General features: G+C 37.5%; 2 protein-coding genes across 4 annotated transcripts; both read right to left on the reverse strand.

The window, feature by feature from the left end:
- Positions 1-375: 375 nt before the first annotated feature.
- LOC137747811 (pentatricopeptide repeat-containing protein At5g66631-like) lies at positions 376-1,032 on the reverse strand. Its single transcript, XM_068487953.1, has 2 exons — positions 790-1,032; positions 376-669 (listed from the first exon to the last, which is right to left on the reverse strand). The coding sequence occupies exons 1-2, from the start codon at positions 1,030-1,032 to the stop codon at positions 376-378; spliced, it is 537 nt and encodes a 178-aa protein (XP_068344054.1).
- Positions 1,033-2,367: 1,335 nt separating this feature from the next.
- On the reverse strand, positions 2,368-7,731 carry LOC137747119 (protein DA1-related 1-like). 3 transcript variants are annotated; one of them, XM_068487131.1, is made up of 12 exons: positions 7,193-7,731; positions 6,090-6,225; positions 5,776-5,845; positions 5,104-5,437; positions 4,401-4,521; positions 4,161-4,244; positions 3,932-4,051; positions 3,605-3,817; positions 3,441-3,503; positions 3,229-3,347; positions 3,083-3,141; positions 2,368-2,991 (listed from the first exon to the last, which is right to left on the reverse strand). In XM_068487131.1, exons 2-12 carry the CDS (start codon positions 6,189-6,191, stop codon positions 2,651-2,653), a joined length of 1,626 nt encoding a protein of 541 aa, XP_068343232.1. In that variant the 5' UTR covers positions 6,192-6,225; positions 7,193-7,731; the 3' UTR covers positions 2,368-2,650. The 3 variants fall into 3 exon arrangements, with proteins under 3 accessions (XP_068343232.1, XP_068343231.1, XP_068343233.1); XM_068487130.1 differs by having other exon boundaries at positions 6,090-6,231; positions 7,193-7,729; XM_068487132.1 differs by having other exon boundaries at positions 5,110-5,437; positions 6,090-6,231; positions 7,193-7,723.
- Between the last annotated feature and the right edge of the window lie 12,733 nt (positions 7,732-20,464).

Genomic DNA, 20,464 nt, shown 5'->3' on the forward strand with positions numbered 1-20,464 from the left:
GTCAGGTGATTCCCGACACAACCATAAGTTCATAACCACAGATTTGATGCTGAACGGCTGCTGCTAGAGAGATACACTAACAAACTCAAGGGGCGGCCGCCTGCGGTAGTTGAATGAAAATAGCTGTACCAACGTTTTCAATGGAAGAAAATAATCAGACAATTTAAAATAACAACGTCTGTTCGATAGTGACATCAAGCGAAGTAAAAGATAACAATACATTGTAAAGGGGAAAACTACCGGCACATAACAATACAAGCGAAAACATCCGGTATCTGCAGTTATAGGACTGCCCTTAACTTCAAGATTATACGATTTCAAGTATTCGGCTACAAAGTAAATCGTCCGTTTTACATAATTCATCTTAAAAAAATTCTATTCGCCAGCAGATGAGAAACTACTGGAGTAAATAGAAAAAGCTTTGGTAAGATCTGCAGAGCTCAGCGTCCATATGCGACCCGGCAACGTGAGAGGAAGGGTGTTGCTTACTTCCTCACAACTCTTCCGCAATGCAAGAGCAGCTCTCCCACATTTGCAATATGCTTGGATCAGGACTTTAAACATATAAACATCTGGCTGGACTCCACTCTGCCTAACCATTGCGAAGAGTTTCTGCACAGTTTTGATGTCCGCGTTTAGTGCAAAATGATGCATCAACCCTGAAAATGTCTGGATATCGGGAACAATTCTAGACATAATCATCTCTTCAAGCACATTCGAAGCTAACATCATCACCAACATCCTCATCATCATCACCGCTGATTATTGATATGCTCTTGGTCCCCTCACTGAGTCATTGGGCAACATTTCTCTTAGAAATTCATAAGTCTCATGTACAAACCCTGCTTTTTGAATCCGTTCCAAAGACAAACGCATAGCGTGACCCGGCAATATCCCATCAACACGAATTTCATTAAGTAAATTCTTATCCTCGTCAAACTGTTCGACATCAACACATGCCTCTGCCAAAACTGAAAACTGGTTTAAAGTTCGATTCACCCTCATCAAAGGAAGCACATTAAACACCTCCATTGCAGACTTCCCAAAAAAATTTAAAATTCTTTTTTATTTATATAATAGAATTATTTATATATAATAAGGTCCGGATATTGATACGATTCCTCTAATTATTCTTTGTAATACAATACTTTAGTAAATTTGGATTAATTTATCATATTTTAGTTTTGTTTTATGAAATTTCATAAAAAATAACGAGTCTTTATGTCATGTTACATATGGCCTCGTTTCAAAAAAATTCGTCGTCTGGGGGATTTACCGGGGCTAACTAGTAAAAAGCCTAGAGCTGGAAGCGATCTTAGAAACCAATCGCGCGGTGATTGGATTGATGATAAAATAGAATTCTGGATCTCGAACAGTGATTCGATGGATGATAAAGAAAGAGAATTCTTGATTTATAAGAGAATTCTTTGTTTAGTTCTCCACCTTAACGGCAGAAAAAATAATTGATCTCTATTGAGTTTGACTCGGTATTCAAGCTCTTATTTTTGCAACCTTAGTTGCGGCTTATATAGGCAAATCCATGAAAGATCATCATTGGCTAGTTACATAATCTTAGCTTGACGCAACGTATCCGCGACTCAAGGTAATCCACTTAGGGAAGATAAATAAGGTATAAATAAAGGTATATACGCCAGAACTCAGAAGGTGCTCAATCATCACTGTCTTAAGTCCAACTATTCGGGACTGCCCCCTTCTTCAATCATCATACTAAAGTCCCTCCCCGCCTCCGAATCTTTCCTCATTTGGGCAAAAATACGCATCACAATGTTATAAGACTCGGCGCACACACGTTTCTCCGAGCTAACTCTATACTCATCCCACGTTTCTCCGAGCACATGTATCTTTAGTTTCTCACACACCCCTCTATAATTTTGGATTGTATAAATCAAATGGAACAACTAATATGATTCAAGTTGAGTGTGTGAGAGAATAAAAATGGTATATGATCATTTTCCTTAATTTAGAATGTTATGAAATGAAAAATACCTAACTGCATGTAAGAAGTCGTTATCTGTGCATAAATCACAGTTTGATAATGAGATACTTTTGTGTACGCATCAGACTGCGATTAAAGGTAATGAAGGTAATGAGCATGTAAGATGCCAAACAAAGTTCTTTCAACCATTCATATCATATTCAAGCCAACAATTTTTTTTTTTTTTTAAATTAGTCTAGCCGACACTGTATAGAGCTCTATTTTAACCTTATTTATTTATTTTATCAATAGATATTGGCAGTGGGAAATTCAAACTCGAAACCTCACCTCAAATACAGTAGTGGACACACTACACCTAGAGGGAAACTCCCCCTGAGTTTTTACAAAACAAGTACATGGAAAACCAGAAGGATGGTCAAGCTTGATATCCATGGATAAAATGCCTCTAAGAGCAATCTCGTCGTAATTGTCATCTGTCTTTTAGATACAATTTCTTCTAAACAGATTTGAAGGGTAAAATGTGGTAGTATAATTTCTAAATATGTTCCACAAACTGTTTTGAGATGACAACAATCCACACAGAAATGAGCATTTTCTTTGCTTTATCTCTCATGATCTACATCCTATATAGTCATTGGCAAGGCCGAGGTATGGATTTATGTGGTAAGAACTCTTTTGTATCAACTCTAAAAGTCACTCGGGAAAGTTTCCGACCAATCTAATATGGTCGAGGGTCCTCCTCAGACCATACTTGAGCACTGCTTGGTTACCTATCCTGAATCCTTCTCCGTAAGCTGTTGATGAATCCGACTCAATTTGGTGTTTGAAAAATTCACCGAGTTTCTTCTCAAAGTCAGACCGTTTACCCTTCTTAGATGATGCCGAACTAGAAGAGGATGACGAGGAAGAGGAAGAAGAGGATGATGACGAGGCAATATCACTACCCGGTGTAGAATATGTCTCAGCATCCAGCCACATATGTGCCAACACTTGGCAGATACCTTCTTCTACCTCTGGGCTCAGGTTCGGATAGCCTGCGCAACAACCTATCAGTAAATCCAACCGACCAAAAGGAAATGTTGTAAATGTCAAAAACAGAATATGGAGTGCAGGACAGGCACGCACCGTTAAGCCTCAGCCATGCATGCATCATCTCGTGAGCGAGAATCGACCCTGTCAACAACCTGCGTTCACAGAAGTTTTAGGTCGTATGTATCAATTAGCAGCATGATTAATGACCATGGATAAAGAGGAATCAAGAGAAATATTACCTAGGAAGGCCATACAGTACAAGAATTGCTGTTACTTCACAGCGACGAATCAGCCTATGAGGCTCAGTAACCATGTCTATCAGCCGGTAGCCAGCTCCAATCCTTGGCCTCCGTAAAATCTGCAATATAGTAAGAGATATACAGAGAACTCTATCAATGAACTGTTAGCTTAAGAAATGTAATTGACAAAGCTGAGGGAAAAAAATTCCTACGGTAGTGACAGTCTGTTCTTCTGACAAGCAGAGTCCTCTAGTCTCCGGCATGTGATGATGACCCTGCCAACGTAAAGGAAAATTTCAACTAAACTTTTAGATTGAAGAAACGGAAAGGCACTTTTCTTTTTCCAAAGCATGAAGCTCTAGTGCATCAGGATTACATTCTTTTCTCCCTCCATAGCCTCGTTTAGAGCTTGCCTCTCGACCAAGAGCATTGGAACTTGCTGCTTCAGTTTCATGTTTAAACCTTCGTAAAAGTCTTGTATCTCAAGGTAAAGGGGTTGGCATTCGTGAGTATCCATAATTGCTGAGTCTAGACACTCCAGACATAGCTTCCGACCATCGTCAAGTAACAAATATCTTGTGTCCCGTGCCTGCAAGGTTAGAAGGCATATCATTACCAATAATAATGTCTTCTATCCTTTTCAGTTCCTTCAGGATTTATTGTTTGGTTGCAAAGAGGACGAGTTGTGTTTTCATGAACTTACCTCCATTCTTTCACAGCTACAACACCGAGGAGTCCCATCGCGCTCATGAGCAGGACAGTACTTTTGTAGCCAGAAAGGATGTGCTCTATACTCAATAAGCCCAGCTGAATTTGTTGGGATCTGTATGAAAGAACCAACAAAGAAAAAACAGCAAATTATAAAGAGAAATCATTTTAAAGGGGCATGGAAATTCAATATCATTAAAGAACTAAATAGAAGAGAAACTTACGAAACTCTTGCAAACATCGCATTTTGGGTGATGCTTCTCCTTATAGCAGGATTTATGGTAAGGGTGATTCCCAGACATCGAATACTGTCATGGATAGGAGATCCAAAAATTAAATTATATATATAGCTATATACAATTCATATTTCCAATTTAAATAATTCAGCTGGGAATTCAAGTATTTTGTCAGTCAATTCCAAATAAAATTCTTACTGAACAAGATGTCAAGAACCAGATTCTGACCTCATAATCAGTAATTGGAAGATTGCAAGCACGGCAACGGAAACATTCTGGATGCCAAACAGCACCCATGCAACTCAAATATCGTCCATGGCCGATTCCCAATTTGCAGCCAGCACATATCCTACAAACAACAATTTTAACAACCTTCGGAATAAAGCTATAAAATTACATGAAATGAAAGAGTCAATTCTCAAGTGGCTTCATTTTATGTAACTACCCTATGTGAATTCATACATAAAGATCATATTGATATCTTGGATCTCTGATTCGTAATGTTACAGTAAAACAACTCCAGAAAAATTATTACGCTCCTCTCTGGTTACGGAAGAAACACGTGTATACCAAAGGATAAATTTATATCAACCTATTTATCTCATGCTCAAACAAGTTACAGTTTAATAATTTGATTTTGTACCTTTTGTATCAATTCTTACTACAGAGGAAGAAAACTCATCAGGCGGCTTAATATATTTAACTGAGCACGTGAGCTACAGAGCCAGTCTAAGCTCCCATATATAGGCAATTCAAACTTCAATTTTCTCTTTACATCCGTTTTGTTTCACAATATTTTTCAATGTTTACCATCAAACAAAGTCTAGTCATATTCAAAGTTATTAAGAACCTATAGATAACAGAAATTGGCATATAACAGTACTTGATTGACTAGACTAGATTCAAGAGACAGCAAAGTTTCCGCATGCACCCGTACCTGGCTGGCGTGAATAATGAAAGAGGTTGAAATATATTGCCATTATCACGTCGAGGAGGAGAATCCATGTTCAAACTTTCTTGAATAGCCTTTGCAAGTTGTTCATCTTCCTCCAATTGAAGTTTAGCACTTTGTTCATCTTCCTCGTAGTCAAATTTGGCAGGTTTTTCATCATCGTCCGACTGAACTTTGGCAGATCGTGCATCATCATCTGATTCAACTTTGGCAAATCGTTCATCATCGTCTGATTCAACTTTGGCTGATCGTTCATCATCGTCTGATTCAACTTTATAAGGTTGTTCATCATCCTCTGATTGAGAATCATCTTCTGAAAAATAAGTAGGGTAATGGATTATAAGTAACTTATCAATCAAACAGAAGACAACAACCAAGATTTATGAGTATGCCCTTTAGTGGAGTTATGTAGAAGTCACACTCTATGCTTGACGGAAAATGTCACAATTCATTATGGATTTCATGAAGATTTGCACACCTACAGCATATTGCTCGGTCGCTCATGTCTAACACTAGTAGCTACTAATCCTTGTACGAAAAGTGGGGGAATTCCAAGTTATTCAGTTAGTCTATTGTATCCACTGAGGAAACTCTCGTACTTATGCAGCATATGAAATTATCAATTAGCTTTTGCATGTTGGTGAAACTTACCGATTACACTTTTCCCTTTTTGATCTAGTTCTGAAAGGGACATTGCAATAGCAACATCTATGTCTTCTTCCTGCATTCCAAGTTCCCAACAACATAAAGTTAGCATCGTATGACATAAACTAAACATCGTACAATAAAGTTAGCATCAGTATGACGAACCTTCAGAATTTGGATTATCATGGTAATTTCTGTAAATTATCTTTGTGATGGGTAGATATCGATTACCTACTATGAGAATAAAACTAGTCCACCGCAACATTAAATGTGCAGGAACAATGACAAATTCTGTTTATATTAGTCAAAAGAGTAATTACCACTGAATTACGAGGCTCGTCCCATGTTCTATCCTCTCTAAATTTCCTATGAGAATGCCCTTTATAGCTAGAACCTTTAAGAATCTTAGTCAGCCAACCCATAACGAGAAATCTTACCCGCCCCTGGTCTGGCAAACTGTTCCTGCACCAATAGTATTTCATTTAGGCACAGAGAAAGCACAGCATTAAATAAACAGCAAAGTAAAAACCAAAATGCAAAAATAGAAGATATTCAGTGGCACACATGTTAAATTGTGCTAGCTATTACTATATATAGTATTATCATATAATCACTCCACAGTTTGAACGTACATCAAACGAAAACATTAATGGATGTCATAAGGACTAGTACGATACACACTGAGAAATCAAATATAACATTACTGTTCTATTAAAGCGAAGAAATAGGACTAAAAATGGTCGTCTGTAACAAAGATAACACGATAGCATTCGCAAAGCAAGAAACTGCAAAAGTGAGATCCAAGAATATCTACGACCACCATACAATCAATAAGTCTCAATCTGGGAACAATTTCCAGATTTAGAGGGGCAACAGTTCACAGAACATGCATATGAACCAAGAGCAGATAAGCAACGAAATCATAACTAAGAGAAAGCGCAAAAACTGGAAAAAAAATGAGAGAGAGAGAGAGAGAGAGAGAGAGAGAGAGAGAGAGAGAGAGAGTCTAGCTAACTATTATACAAACTCAACAAGTTCATTACAGCATAAAGGAGCAACCAGATAACCATTCAACAGATTCATATAATACTGAAATGACTACGAACGGAATTTTGCTCTGTGAAATTCACACCCTGTTCCAATAACCTCAATCCAATTGAAAGAATTTAACCTAAAAAGAATCAAGAATTAATAGCAACAAGCTCAATCCACCCCAGACTGAAAGTACCCAAGAAGGCCTCCTTTTCCCAAAATTCCAATAGCATGCAGCAATCCATAATCCAATATCATCAAACCACATATTTATAAGAGAACACATTCCATCCACCCACCCACATCAAAATAAAGAAACCAAATTAAAGCAGGTGGAGCATTCAAATTCAATGAAGAAAAAGTAACAAAGCAGAAGTCCCTGTAAAACTACCTGACACAGATTAAGATTCTGCAAAAATAGTCGAATCTGCTGAATCCCAGATAAGATGAAAGTTCCCAATTCCCCACCCTACCACCCACAGCTTTTCACCCCTGCAAATCCCCCAGCCTTTCTTTGAACAAAGTCACAACCATTTTAGTAAAGATAAAAGGATACTGCTTGAATCCTGCGCAAAATTCCAAAAGGGTATAAATTAATAATATAAAATTGCAAATAGTTGGGAGAGCTCCGATCATCATCAAGGTATTATAATCTGCCTTTTTTCAAACCCCACCAAACAAAAGACAAGTTTTTTTTTTTTTTTTTTTTCACCTTATTTATTTAAGGATACTAAAAAGATTAGGGTTTGATCATTAGTCTATCATAGTTGCCTTATTCTCTAAACCACCATAACATGGTTAGAAAGAACCAAAACCCCGAAATTTAGTAATCAACTACAAAGTAGACTACTTCATTTCCATTCAAAGCGATTAGAAATGGCTAATTCTTTGATATAACGACTCTATGTCCCCTATTTACATAGTTTTATTAAATAAAAAAGAGCAATAAAAAATAAACAAGCGGAGGACAAAGCCAAAACCTAGAAAGAAAAAATAATACATCATTCCGGAATGTGCATTAATTTCTAAAGCGGAAGCAACATGAATCACTGATGGAGGAAAATCATGCCAAACCAAAATAGGAGAAGACATACCTATGTTAGCAAAGGTATCCGCACCAACATTTCCCTCTCAAAAGATGTGAGAGAAGCACAAAGTCATCTTGTAAATGCAGGCCAAACAAGTGCTAAAAAGCCAAGGAAGATCAATATCATTCGAATAGAAAACGGAAACAGCACTAGAAGAGTCACTTTTCAACCAAAAACAACGTCGGCTCCTTTGGATAAGAGAATTCAACACCAATAATAATTAGATTGCGATGGTCAATACCCTGACAGAAACCACCAAAAAATTGACCAAAATAATCCCTAAAAACGTCCCAACAAGCAACATGACCAGAATTTTCTTTAGATAAATTGTTTAATTCAAAGGAAAACTAATGAAAAGGGCTTGAAAACTTTGAGTTTTAACGATAAGGACAAAATAAAGGGTAAAGTGAATAGTATCAGGATTGATTCTTTAGTTTTAAAATGTGGTTTTTTGTTAAAATGAACAATATCGCATGTTTTTTTTTGTTAAAACTCCCTTTCAATAGTATCAAGGAAGAGACCATAATAATGGAAAAATAATAGGAGCCCTGCAAGGAATAAACCAAATTTTTAAAGAAGAAATGATACGAGTATTCAAATCTTGAGAGTCCAAATTTCTAAAGGTTTGTATTTCTTGCAGGTTTTCTACTCCCTAGTGGGTCCTTTATCAATTCTCCACCACACTCCACTAAATGTCAAAACCCCCATTATAGCTTTTTTTTGGCTGACAAAGAGTCAAAAGGGTGACGTTTGGTCCTCCCATTTGGTTCCAACTGGAAGTGAGGCGGCTCTAGACTTCAGAGCCAAGCTTATCCGATAGTACCCAACCATTGCTACCGCTATATTTCATGTCGCATGTCTACATTAGGTCTTATATTCGACTCACATGATTAATGACGTTTAATATTATTTTTTCACTGCAATACCTAGTTATAATTGATTTGTTGTGAATCCAAATCCCACATATTGCATTAGAATATCTCCTTAAAAAGAATGTCGATGTATCGGAAAAAATTATATTGTTGTAGGCCTAACTCTATAAATGACAGAGAAGGAGAGGGGCTGGCGGCAATAGAGAGAGAAAAGAGATATGTAATTCTAAGGTGTGTGTTGTATCACCCCCTTATGCCCTTATTTATAGTAGTAGGATAGGTAGAATCCTTACCCTAGTAGGATTACATCTCTAATACGAATTAAACTACTAAAGGGAACATACAAGATACTCCTATATACATTAGGATTTACACAAACATATTTCTAATCTAATAGAACTGCAACACTCCCCCCTTGAGTGTGCAAATACTCAAACAAAGTGTTACATTAGATCTTCAGCAGATGAGGTAGAACAGTTAATGAAGTTGTCGGTACAACGGGTGAATGTGAGTCTCAGATATAAGAAAGTAAGTATGCATTGGTAGTAAAACTCACAAAACCTTACTATGGTAAAACCTAAGGCATAGGGAAAACCCATAGACTAAGGAGAAAAGTGAGAAGTATGCATAATGTCTAAAACAAATGTCAAACATGACGAAAGTAGTGAACTCGATGGAGTATGATCATCTCAGGATGGGTGCCTCATCAAAACCTCATTAGGTAGCAAAAACCAGTAGAAAAAATGCTCCTAATCATAGGAAAAAATGTACATTAATATCAAGTGAGTATGCTTCAGGATACTCCCCCTGAATTAGACATAACTTTCAAATAAGAGAATTACAAGTAATTCAACTCATATAATTTACGCATACCGATTCCTTGGACGAGCTTTCAACCAATAGCACTCACAATGCTTTATGTAAGGCGAGAATCTCAGCACGATTCGATGCAGTCGCAACTAGCATTTGCTTGGTAGACCTTCAAGATATAGCGGTGTCTCCAACTGTAAAGGCATAACCTATTTGGGAATGTGCCCTGTGTGGGTTAGATAGATAACCAGCATCTCCATAACCACAAGAATCAATGCGAGGACCGAGGGGGCGGTGATTCCTTTCAAGGATTCATGGGTGTAGAACAAGCCTAAATCCGCCGTACCCTTGAGGTAGCAGAAAATATCTTTAACACAATTCCAGTGTCTGCATGTAGGCGTATTGTTGTATCTAGCCAAAAGATTAACAACGAAGGAGATGTCGGGTCTAGTGCATTGAGTCAAGTACAATAAAGCACCAATTGCACTTAGGTATGAAACTTTAGGTTCCAAAATCTCTTCTTTATCCTCTTTTGGACGGAAGGGATCTCGTTTAGCATTTAGAGTCTGAACGACCATAGAAGTACTTGAAGGCTTTGCTTTATCCTCATAAAAATGTCGCAACACCTTTTGGGTGTAGTTCGATTGATGTACTAGGATTTCATCCGAACAATGCTCGATCTCCAAGCAGAGACAATATCAAGTTTTCCCAAGATCTTGCATCTCAAATTCCGATTTCAAATGAAAGGTAATTTCCTCAAACTCTGCGGGAGTTACAATGAGGTTTATGTCGTCTACATAAATTGCAACAATTACAAATCCAGAATGTGACTTCTTAATGAACATGCATGGGCATAGTTCATTGTTCACATAACCCTGACTTGTCAAATATTCATTAAGACGGTTATACCACATCAGCTCGAATTGCTTTAATCCGTAGAGTGATCTCCTTAATCTAATCGAGAAAGTGTTCCGTGGTCTAGAACTATTTGAAACAGTCAATGGAAGTCCTTCTGGAACTTTCATGTACATTTTCATATCTAGATCCCCATAGAGAAATGCAGTTGCCACGTCAATAAGCTGCATATTCAGTTTTTCAGGAATTACCAAACTGATAAGGTAGTGGAACGTTATGACGTTCATTACGGAAGAATATGTCTCCTCGTAATTAATCCCAAAGTGTTGAGAGAAGCCTTGCGTTACGAGGCGTGCTTTGTATCGTACTATTTCATTCTTCTTATTACGCTTCTTCATGAAAACCCATTTGTAGCCCACCGGCTTCATATATGGTGGAGTAGAAGCTACAGGCCCAAACACCTTATGTTTCACGAACGAATCGAGTTCAACCTGTATTGCTTGTTTCCAGTTTAACCAATCCGTTTTACATCGACATTCATCAACAGAACGTGGTTCAATGTCATTGCTAAGCATAATTCAGAAGCAACGGTATACACGAATGAATCATCGATAATCATTTTATTCCAATTCCAAACCTTATCCAATACTGCATAATAGACCGAAATATCGCGATTCTTGAGAGGCCGGTATGTCTCATCTAAGACATCATCGTAATCTAAAATAAACTCATACGTTGGAACATATGAGTAAGCAATGGTCGGATTCAGACTAAGGTTACTAGTTTGTGCCGTTTTCCTCTTCTTGGGTTGTGAATCCTTTGAACAAAGGGGTCTGCCACGCTTCAGGGTAGGAAAAGGTGATTGGTTAGCCGCCACTGTACCTTGTCGTGTGGGAGGTGCGGTCACCCTAGCCTCGGGGACGGTTCGGCCTTCCACGGTGGTGTTACGGCGTACGTTAAGTACGTCCATCTTTGCAGGTGCATTTGTAGCGGGTATATGTGAACTTGTCACCTTTGCTAGATTAGTAAAAGCATCCGACATGCTTTGAAGATCTAGAATACGTCGTACTTCAGTTTCAGACTGAGGTGTACAGGGACCTAAATGAGACATAGTGAGAGTAATCCACAAGTATACGCGGTGTTCTACAAAAACATTAATGATCTTATCTCCCCCTAACGATAGGAAAACTGTCTCATCAAAATGACAATTCGCAAAATGTGCGGTAAATATATATTCTGTCAAGGGCTTTAAGTAGCGAATAATTGATGGCGAATTATAACTAACATAGATTCCCATTTTTCTCTAAAGACCCATTTTGGAATGTAGTGGCGGCGCTATTGGCACATAGACTACGCACCCAAACACACGTAAATGCGAGACATAAGGCTCGTATTCAATGACCAATGAGACGTCGGGCTAGTATCCAGTAACCAACTGTAACAGTGAATGATGTTGGGTAGCGGTGGGCCTCAGGCGGACCAACATAGCTGCGTGCAATATTGCATGGCCCTAGGCAGATACCGGCAGGTTGGTTCTTATAACCAAAGTCTGAGCTATCGTTTAAAGACGTTTTATGAAAGCTTTTGCCAGGCCATTTTGAGTGTGAACATGGGGTACATGATGTTCAACATCAATCCCAACAGACATGCAATAATCATCAAAAGTCTGTGACGTAAACTCTTCAACATTATCCAATCGAATCGACCTGATCAGATAATTAGGGTGTTAAGCCCTAAGCTTATTGATTTGTGCTAGGAGTTTCGCAAATACAACATTATTTGTGGACAATAAGCAGACATGTGACCATCATGTCGATGCATCAACCAACACTATAAAGTATCCAAATGGTCCGCATGTTGGTTGGATAGGTCCACAAATATCCCCTTGAATCTTTTGAAGAATTTAAGGGGGGTCGTGAATAATCTTTGTAATTGAAGGTTGTTCAACTTCCCTAAAGAGTATGCTTTGCAAAGCGGATGGCCGGGATAAGATTTTAAGTGATGCCTATGAAATACTTTGAGGATACGGCGCATCATATCTTTTCTGGGGTGTCCTATTCGATCATGCCAAAGCAGGATAGTGTTATGGAACCTAGCCATAGGGCCGGCCACGTGGTATGTCTCGAGGGCTCAAATGGTTGTTATGTACAACCAACTCGGGAGACGTTCTAGCTTCTCGTGAATACGCTTCTGGCCATATTCGTAAGAAGTGATACAAGGAAATTTAGAACCATTCTATTCAATAGTTTCAACATGATATTGATTATCTCGAATATCTCTAAAACTCAGCAACGTTCTTTCGGAATGTGGAGAATATAGTGCATATTTAATGGTTAATTCAATACCATTGGACAACATTATACGGGTTTTTCCGTATCCTTTTATCAGGTTGGATGAGCCTGAGAGGGTTGTCAGAGGTACATTCTTAGGTACGAAGTTAGTAAAATAGTGTTTCTCACGCAATATGGTGTGCGTGGTTGCACTATCAACCAGACAACTAACTTTCCCATTAGTCATACATAGAAATAAATTAATTGAATCGGTCACATGCATAAATATAATTCCATTCATTCAATTAATCAATTCAAGAAATAATATCCATAAAATAATCATCCAGAGTTCAAAACAAACCAAAACCAAACAAATAATTCCGAAGTCTTAGAAAAATTGTCCAAAAATTAAACCATAAACCTAAAATTTAGGAGGGGTTCGGCCACTCCTAGTGGGTTCGGCCACTAGGGGTGTAAAAACAACCTCACATGTCTCAAAAAAATAAAACTTTATTCTTCCATAAGAGTGGTTGCCTCCTGAAAATCTGAAACCTCCAGAGTTGTAGTAACATCTTCGAGATGTTCCACATGCACAAAGTTAGTCTCACGACTGGAATGATACTTGGCAATAGCCTCGGGGGTAGCTCGGCATACGCGTGACCAATGATCTTTTGATCCACAGCGATAACACATGTCAAATTCAGTGGAAGCCAATTGAATGGTAGCATTTCCCTTGTTCTTGAAGTTTAGGGCCTTAAGGGCAAGCGGTTGCCACTTCTGGGTCAATTTCTTCCCTTCGGTGGGCCTCTGTTTTGTGAACCTTGGGCCCGTGGTGAGCCTTGCTGCCTATTACCACGGCCACGATAAGGTTTCTGTCGGTTATGGCTGCTAGAATTTGTCGCATGTGCTTCAGGCAGAGCATTCAAGCCAGTAGGTCGAGCTTGATGAATTTTCATCAAAAGCTAGTTCTGCTTTTCAATGAAAAGTAGAACAGAAATCAAATCCAAAAATTTGATGAACTTCTGTGCCATATATTGTTGTTGCAGGACAATATTGGTGGCATTGAAGGTCGAATAGGTATTCTCCAGAAATCCTGTTCGGTTAAGTCCTCGTTACAAAACTTATGTAATGATCGGATTCTACAAACTTTAGAGTTGTATTCATTCACAGACTTAAAGCCTTGGAAGCGTAAATGCTACCAGTTGTGTCTTGCTTCAAGCAAGTAAATGTCTTTCTGGTGATTGAAACGATCGGCCAAAAAGCGAGCCAGAAGGTACGTGGATCCTCTTTTATGAGGTACTCGGTCTGCAGTGCATTATAGATGTGTTTGCGGATGAAGATTATAACAGTAACTTTATAAGCTACGTCGACGGGTTCATCGTCGATTGGTTCCTCAATAATAGCTCTAAGACTCTTTGCAGTAAGATAGAGTTTCACGTCTTGAACCCACTTTAGGTAGTTTCTTCCAGAGACTTCCAAAGTAGTGAAATCAAGCTTGTTCAAGTTCGATATGTCCCTAAAACAAAGGATACAACAAAACGTGGTTAGTCATATGGAAAGCCATAGACATATATCGTAGAACATTCGGGTTCTATAAACACGTATTGGTTTAATTTAAGCATGAAAGTTACAGGTTTCATGTGTTAAGTTATGAATGAAAACTTCGGGTTTCAAAGGTACTAAATTCGAAACTACAGGTTCAATTTAGTAATGAACGTTCAGTTCATATATAGGGGTACCTACAAGAATACATAATACAATATACAATAAAGTGTAGTGAATTTGCGGTTTGCATCAGGAACCCAAATGTGAGTGCGTTAGGACTACGAAAGATAGTCAACGGTTCAAGGAAACAAAATAATTTATTGAATTGTTAATGCCAAAAAGTGAAATTCAGGTCAATAATTTTGGATTAATTGTCAGATTAATAAACTGCTGGTCATTTTAAATAATTCAATAGATTGGACCATACAGGGTCGATTGTAGAAGCAATATAATAATATTATAGCATTCAGGTTAAAAATATTTAGAATGCCAAAAATTAGCATTGGATTTGAAAAACCTTAGCTCAATGTATTGGGCTTGGGTGTCGTGAGTATGGCAAAGCCCTAAAAGGGCGTATGGGTCTTGAGTGGCTGCAGAGCACCCAAAACATGGTTGTAGGCCATGGGCTGAGTGACTGGGACGGGCCCAACAGCAAAGTTGCTGGCGTTTTGGGCCAAAACTAGCACAGGTGCATAGGCCCAGCACAGGGTGACCTGGGATATGGGTGCGCGTGAAGCCCATCAAAGCTGGCTTCAGTTTTTAGGCTGTAGGGATAAGCCCAGTCGTTTGGGCTGGCTTATGGTGGTCATAGGTTGGGGCTAAGGCAAAGCTCAGCAAGCACAAAAAGCTTGCTAGTAGATTGGGCCAAGACAAAAGACAAGCCTATGAGGCTTCAAGCATGCTAGAATGTGGGCTAGGGATTCGGCCCCATGTGCATGATCCAACCCAAGTCGAAGCCTGGTTGTGGTTTAGTGACAGCAAGCCTAAATGGCTGCTATGGTCGATCCAAGGTGTAAAAAACGACATCGTTGGAATGTTGTCTCCATGCGGCTGGGCTGCAAGCCAATGCGATGGTTCGATAATGGTGCCACGGTGGTGCGGCAGCAGTGCCCAGTTTTTATTATTTTTTTTTTTTTATTTTTTCTAATTCTAGGGTTAAAAACCCTAATTGCTTCTAAATTAGTTTTGATGCTTTGACTCACAAATTCCACATAGCATAATTGCATATTGCATGAACAAGTATATATATTGACAAAATATATGAACATATACACAATATATATAATTGAAGGGAAAATATAAATATAAGAGGCTCATGCATCATGGGGAATGTTTTCATGCTTCAAGGTTTTTTCAAATATCTTAATTTATTTTAGAAGAACCTAATTGGCAGAAAATAATTGAAAGCCTTTGAATTTTGTAGAAGAAAGCCTCCTCTACGATCCTTCAGTTCCTTAGCCTCTAGCAAGAGCGTGCTGATAACGTATTGTAGGCCTATTTGACTGAACTCTAAAAAGGACAGAGAGGGAAAGGGACCAGCGACAACAGAGAGAGAAGAGATATATGTAATTCTGAGGTGTGTATTGTATCGCCCTCTTATGCCTTTATTTATAGTAGTAGGATAGGTAGAATCCTTACCCCAATAGGATTACATCTCTAATAAGAATTAAACTACTAAAGGGAATGTACAAGATACTCTTAGATACATATTTTCTAACTAACTAGAGAAATACACCACTAAATTAAGAGCAAGGTTCTAAAAAACGCTAGGCTCTAGTCGGGTGGCGGGCTGGCGCCTAGCCACCTAGGTCTAGACGGTCGCCTAAGTAGCCTAGGTGGATTTAGGTAAATTTCTTGTATATCTTGTAAATAAGTGCATATTGACACTTACAAAAAATTATACTTGTATGAAATCCATGGATAAGATAATAAAAGAATAATAAATGAAAAAAGAGTATCCAACAAGTCCAAAATTTAAAAACACATCAAGCATATATGCCATATAACCATAGTGAGGAGTATTGTAGGATGACGCATGTACAACAAGTTCACAATTTAAAACCACATAAAATGCAAAATAGGAGGAAAATAAGGAAATATAGTAATGTAAGATACTTGCAAAGTTACAAGGCTAGGCATCAAACTCCTCTTCACCATATGCCTCCAAGACTCTCTCCATGTCGGACTCAAAACTCAACTTCTTCATCATCTCCTTCTTCTTCTTTTGCGTCCTCATCTGATATAAAATCTTCTTCATGAAGTTCTCTTACTTCAACATTTTTAGAACTCCCCCTAGGCTCTAGGGAACTACCTACCTTTGATGTCTCTCTAATTCCCGAACCAAGCTCACGTTCTTCATCACCTCCCTCCATAATCCATCCTTGAGCCATACTAGCTTCACTTGCAAGTAGTATGTCTACTTAGACTTAGATAGGTTTTTTTTTTTAATTAAAAACAAATGCCTAGCCGCCTGTCTAGAGCCCAACCAATTTTTCCAACCGATTTGCAAGAAAACGCCTCAGGTCACCACCACTCAGCGCCAAGGCGGTCACCTACATTGACTAAGAGTAATTGGTCCAACACTTACAGTTCCCGTGCCACATTATAAAACATTACGCCCAAAATATGAGACGACAGAGAATCCATGTAGAGTCTCACTTTAAAAAAGTTTCCTTAGCATTTCTCTTACTTGCAATTGTGTTTTCATTAAACATTTAAGAGGCTCTCCTTCTAAGAATTGATGTCAATTTCAATGCCTTGACACCTTCAACAAGAACTTTATTTCCTTCATGGCTTCACCATGTTCAGTGATCAATCAAATTTTGTTTTACCAAAAAAATATCAAAGTTTGTTTATTTTGTTTGAATCTAAAGCAAAAGTAATTTAAGACTCTGTTTCTAAGATTGCATACCTTTTACCTCTGTACACCCTTTTTTTACTAGTTATTTTATTGGACAATGTAAAATAAAGACTCAAATTAGAAGGGTGATGCTATCCATACATCTTTTCTTTCACACTCCATCTTAATTTTCGGTTGTCAAATTGAATAAATTAAAAAAGATCAATGGTAGTTGACAAGGAGTGTATGAGAAGTAAAAATGAGTGTATGGATAGCACCACCTAATTAAAAAGTTGAATAAAAAAATAGGGTGGTGCTACCCTTACACCCATTTTTATCTCTTACACACCTCTCTTAATTTTCGACTCAGATCGAAATGAATCGAAAAAGATTAAAGAATAAATATTAACAAAAAGTATGTAAAAAAATAAAAATAAGTATATAGATAAGAAAAAAATAATAATGTCCATAAGTTATTTCTCTTCGTACATGCACACTAAAAAGGGTGCATAGTGATGAAATTTTGATGGAATTTTCACTACCTACTGTATACCAGCTGTGCAGACATACAAAATCCTATTTTTCTTTCATCTTGACTTGGTTAACTTAATAAATAATTCCCAAGCACTCACTTTCTTGTGATCCCACCCAACTAATCTGGATCGGCGATCTGCAACGTCAATAATCAACCATCTATTCTAATGATTATAATAACCAAATTATAATTGTTATTATTCTTCTCAGGTTATCAATTGCTTTCTATTTTTAACTGACAACAGTTTGATGATGATAATGTCAAAATAATTTCGCATTATTTTGGAGAAGATGGAAAGAAGACAAGAGATTTTTCAATGTGTCTAGAACACGAAGTAGTATGACATACGCTATTATATAAGTAGAGGGAAGTTTTTTTTTTTTTTTGTTTTTTTTTCCTCCATCTGTCATTCCAATTGTATAATGTATGACATATGCTATGCACTTCGCTTTTTTTTTTTTTCTTAATTTTTTGTATTGATTTAAGTTTTTTCAAGCATTTTGTCGACTACTCTTGCACTACACTCATAGGGATGACAATTCTAACCGTTAAATTCGATAACCGTAGATAACCGTCTGAATGGATTAGATTTGGGTATGAAAATTCGGGTATATTTTGGGTATGGGAAAAAACCATGAATATTATTCAATTATGATTTTGGATATGGTTATAGAGGTCCCCAATCCGTATCCGTCCCCGAATGCGAACCGAATAATATATAATATAATTATTCTTAATATTAAAGTATTAAAATACACACACACATATGTATATTCATTATTTGCCAAATCCCTTACTTTTGAGTGTAAATACAAAAATTGTATTATGTGAGTTGTATTTTGTGGAAAAGTTCATAAGTTTTGATATGAATCAAAATCTATGAGAATTCAATGACACTTATGGGAGATATCAAAGATTAGCCAACATTATTAATGTTTAACTTTAATTTTTATGCTCCACAAGATCTGTTTATTAAAGGGAGTTTTAACAAAACACTCCCGGTACTGTTCACTTTTAACGAAAAACCACATTTATACATTTCTCTGGTACTATTCACTATACCTTTAAAAAGAGCTTTTCATTAAAAGAGAAGTTTTTTGGATTTTTCGTTAGTTTTCCTTTTATTAAATCATTTTATACATCAAATATTTAATAATGAAATTAATATTTACTAAATTATCATGCATCAATTGAACGAATATATTTTTTGTATTAACAAAGATGGATATAACCATTAACCGATGGAGAATCCGTTATCTAGTGGATATGGTTATGGATAATACCCGATGGTTAATTTGCGATTATGAATATGATTAATTTTCATGATTATGGGAATGAATATAGCATTTCCGTCCCCAAATCAAACCGTTGTCATCCCTAGACACTCATGTCGCTAGATGAACATTCAAGAAACTTAATTGAGCAACATTAATGAACAATTCCATGTGTAGCATCAATGCAGTCGGGCAATTGAATTCATTGGCCTTGACGTAGATCTGCACACATAGGGATTGAATTCATTGGCTCGGTCGTAAATCCCAATGTACAGTGATTGAACAACGCATGCAACTAAAAATACTAGAGGCAGTGAGGCACCAGCATAATTTTATTCCAAAGTCGGCAAGTTATAGGTAATTGATAAGGTAATCCTAATTCACTTGCTAAAATTTATGATTTAACTGCTAAAAAGGGATTGATTTGGAGTTAGAGCTTCATAGACAATGATTAGTGTAGACCAACTTAAGAATTTGTCGACCTTTATGATTTAACGCTCGTAATGTTATTAGTCAAATTTGGTGACCTAAGATATGTCTAATTTCAAAACATTAGATAGTTATTTAAAATGTTTTAAAATGTTGAGATTAATTTAAAATCATCCCAAAAGGTTGGATAGAATTCCTTACGTAACCCTAATTTTTATTTTTGATCTTATGAAGTTGGAAACGAATTCCATGCCCCCATATTTGACAGGGCACCCTTGGTTTTGATTTCAGACGCTGGTAAACCACAAGACAGTGGTCATGGGAAGACTGAAACTGTGAACTTCTAGGTGCCAGAAAGGGTAAAGTGCCGTTGCGAACCAATTAGGTCCCTTTTTTAAAGGGAAAAAAAAATAAAATAAAATAAACCATCGCTTGAGGAGTTTATGGACGTATAATATCAAATTGTCTTATTCTTTTAAATATCAAGCTTCTTATACGAATCGATTTTATATTTTTGGCTAGATGTAAATTGTTTATTTTTCATGAATAATTTAATAGGAAAAAGAGGTTAACATCTGTGACATCCCGTCCCGGAGATATCGGAAACGTGCATAGGAAATGACCCTTTTACCCCTAGCTGGTTTTCGTATTATTGTTTTTGGTTGTTTTGTGTGGTGTTGGCAAGCTTAGGGCCACACACACACACTGTCTCACTGTCTCTCTCTGTCTCTCTCTCTCTGTGAGTTCCCCGAGCCCCATTCCGTTTCTTCCTCTTTGAAAACGTACGGACAAACTCCAAAACCCCTCAAACCGTAGCAGATCGAGGAAACCAAGGGTGCAGTTGTGATCGTGAGGTCGAGGGGAGCACGAATATACCATTTTCAGGTAAGAACTTCGACGTTTTCACGTCGATATCGCCATGTCCGTTTTAGTTACTGTTCATGCAAGATTAATTTAGTGAGTTTTTGGACATTTGAAGCTTATAGTTGTGTTTGTGAGGTTCCCAGGAGCTTGGGAGTAGCTCGTTGGGTGAATTTGGACGTCAGGATCGTTGGATGTGGAGTTGGCCGAGTTTTGAAGATTTGGACAGGTATAATCTCGTAATTTTAGGCCTTAAAACTTGTTGGGACATGTTCTACTAGCCCT

This window comes from Pyrus communis, chromosome 10 (genome assembly GCF_963583255.1).
Source record: "Pyrus communis chromosome 10, drPyrComm1.1, whole genome shotgun sequence".
Lineage (NCBI taxonomy): Eukaryota > Viridiplantae > Streptophyta > Magnoliopsida > Rosales > Rosaceae > Pyrus > Pyrus communis.